The sequence below is a fragment of the Anneissia japonica genome, unplaced genomic scaffold, assembly GCF_011630105.1.
Source record: "Anneissia japonica isolate Jap-2015-1 unplaced genomic scaffold, ASM1163010v1 scaffold7586_len110223_cov112, whole genome shotgun sequence".
Lineage (NCBI taxonomy): Eukaryota > Metazoa > Echinodermata > Crinoidea > Comatulida > Comatulidae > Anneissia > Anneissia japonica.
Window position 1 is genome coordinate 8,825 of NW_022730785.1, and position 3,329 is coordinate 12,153.

At 39.0% G+C, this 3,329-nt stretch overlaps 1 protein-coding gene across 1 annotated transcript; it reads left to right on the forward strand.

Moving 5' to 3' along the window:
• Positions 1 to 707: 707 nt before the first annotated feature.
• On the forward strand, positions 708 to 1,166 carry LOC117115012 (uncharacterized protein K02A2.6-like). Its single transcript, XM_033258643.1, has one exon. The coding sequence runs from the start codon at positions 708 to 710 to the stop codon at positions 1,164 to 1,166; it is 459 nt and encodes a 152-aa protein (XP_033114534.1).
• The last annotated feature ends 2,163 nt before the right edge of the window (positions 1,167 to 3,329 follow it).

Below are 3,329 nucleotides of genomic sequence, written 5' to 3' on the forward strand. Positions count from 1 at the left end.
CTAGTCGCTCTACCAGATGCACTGGTAAATGAACCTGTTCTAAAAAAGTTTAATTCATACCATGACACTCAACTATACGTTGATGCCATCCCAGTTGGACTTGAAGCCCTACTAATGCAAGTAAATCCACAAACTCACCATGTTGTAGCATATGCAAGCAGAACCCTCTCACAAGTTGAGCAGAGAAATTCACAGACGGAGCAAGAAGGTCTTGCAGCTATTTAGGCTTTTGAACATTTTACATATACGTACGTCTATGTCAAACTAATCACCATCATCACCGATCATAAGCAATTAGTATCTATCTATTGGAATCCAAACTCTACTCCTCCCACAAGACTTGAAAGGTGGGCAATGAGACTTCAGCCTTATGGCGTTAAGGTCATTTATCTTTCTGGACCAGATAACCCAGCTGATTACATAGCTAGACACCCCTACAAGGCCCAAGTGAAAACCAGCCGAGAGGAGAAAATAGCCGAAGAATACATAAACTACATAAAAGAAGAGGAAACAATGAAAGTTGTTATGCAAGCAACAACAACCGGAAAATGGTATCGCAGACATACAAACCCGTTAGTAAACTCAGAGTTCTACACCCGCTGTGAAAAAGTGAAACACGAAGTCTAGACAAGGCAGTTGACCACGTTGTTAGAAGTTGTTTCCAATGTCAGGCAGCAACAGACACACCTAGCCGAGAACCCCTACTAATGTCCAAGCTACCAACAGGTCCATGGAAAGAGTTAATCGTTGAATTTGCTGAATTGCCTTTAGCATATCTTCTCGTCATAATCTACGACTATTCTCGATTTCCTGTTGTAGAAGTCATCAAATCAGTTATTGCTGTAGCTGTCATTCCGAGAATCGAGAAGATCTTTTCAGAATTTGGTGTACCAAATGTGCTAAATCCGATAATGGATCGCCATTCAACAGTACAGATTTCCAGCTTTATTGCAAATGATCTAGGCTTCAAAGATCGTAAAACCACACCATACTGGCCAAGGGTGAACGACGAGGCAGAAGGCTTCATGAAGACTATCAAGAAAGCTATCAAGGCTTCAATGACAACAGGTAAAAACTGGACACATGAAATGTTGAAGTTTCTTCACAACTACCGTGGATCACCACACTCAAGTACCAATGTACCCCAGCGCCCGCTTGTTCTCTAGACCGTTACTCATTAAACTGCCAGAGGCTGTCATGACACCAGAGAACACAGAAATGCGTACGAAAGATGAACTAGCAAACAAAAAGACGAAAATGCAGACTGAGAGCAAATCGTATGTTCAGCCGTCTTCTAGTGGTTAAACGCACTTGTAAAAAGAGAAAGATGGAGACACCTTATGATCCTCAACCAAATGTCATCGCAAAGAAGTGTCTTTGATGATCACAGTAGCAAGTGGTGATCATTCTGCAACACGAAATTCATCACTCTTCAAGAAGATTAGAGATCAGTGTGAATCCACAGCTGAAGCTGAAAAGAGATATCAGTCTCGCTGGAAATGAAGATCAGTTACCGAAGCGGAATAGGAAGCGTCCTGGTTATCTTCAAGACTACGTAACTCATGCTGGTTGAACCTTAAACGCTGTCATAAATGAATGAACACTGATCAATATCTTGATTGCATTGATTTATCTTAAATACATCATGAGCTGATACTGATCAACATTTTATTTTGATTTCATTTGATTGAACTTGAATTAAAACTTACCAATCAGTTTTATTCTGTTAGCAGAACTTATTGTTATGAAAGAACATTCATTCAATAGTAATTTTATAGACTGATTAGATATTGCATGAAACCTTGTCATCAACAATATTGTTTAAGAACTATAGTTTATTTTATATTTGCTAAAAAATGAATCATAATCGAAAAAGAATATTTCAAATTTAACAATGTTTTTCTTATTATGTGTTAGACAAAAAAAAAAACAATATTCTTATGAAAAGATCTCATACAAAAGTAGTGTATAGCATGTTACTGATATTCAACTAGCACAGCTAATCATAGATAACTGGGGTATACTTTAATTTCAGCAAAATGAGGGATGTGATGTTCACTCCACACAGCATTGTAAGCTGACATACATAGCACCCTCTGGAGTAGAAAAGAGAATAAATATAGTTCAGTAATATTTCGTTGTTGCTCTGTTTTACACAACATAGTAATTATCAAAGAACTTAAGATAGCGACGCATCAGTTTTTGCCTATCCTCCCTCGGTATTGGAGTCGACCTATTAACTAATGTTCAATCAATGCTTTTCAAGAAAGTACATGTAGCAGTTTACATCAGATTCTCAATTTTGTTGTGGCCGGAGATTGGCCCTTTTAATCAAATAAAATCAAATAGATTTTGTTGGCTGTATTATTATATAAAGACGACTACTAACGTTGATAAACTTGATTAACGATTTTTGCTTGAAATATGAGAATCAAATATGCGCATGTTATACAGAAAAATACTGTATGTATTAGGCACTACTACGGTATTTAATCAAAATTGCGACGTTATCAGCGAAATTTAGTAAAACTGGACAAGTGTGCCGGCGGTTTCTTTTCTTTGGTCGGATATTTGCATCAAACTAAGTGATGTTTTAAATAATGATTTAGTAATTATGCAGATTTTACATTATAATTGACCTAGTTGGCGTTCCATAGAAAAGGTATTTATAATGACGTTTCTAATACCACCCAGGTATAAATTCCAGTTGGGACCAGTTGGAAATCCCAACTGGTCCTACTGGTTTCCAACTGGTCTAACTGGTTTTCAACTGGTCCAACTAGAATTCCAACTGGTACAACTGGTCTCCCAAACCGGTTTAACTGGTCCAACTGGCCTATCCAACTGGTTGAACTGGTCCAATTGGTAGTACCAACTGGTTGAACTGGTCCAACTGGTCTATTCAATAGGTCAAGTTGGTCCAACTGGTCTACCCAATAGGTCCAGTTGGTCCAAATGGTCTACCCAGTAGGTCCAGTTGGTCCAACTGGTCTACATTATAGGTCCAGTTGATCCAACTGGTCTACCCAATAGGTCCAGTTGGTCCAACTGGTCTAGCCAATAGGTCCAGTTGGTCTAACTGGTCTACCCAATAGGTTCGGTTGGTCCAACTGGTCTACCCAGTAGGTCCAGTTGTCCAAAACTGGTCTACCCAAGGTCCAGTTGGTTCAACTGGTCTACCCAATAGTTCCAGTTGGTCCAACTGGTCTGCCCAATAGGTCCAGTTGGTTCAATGATCTCCCATAGGTCCAGTTGGTTCGACTGGTTTTTACCCAATTTACATTTGCAACGCTGGTCTATCACTTGTTCAACGCTAATTAGTCTACCTC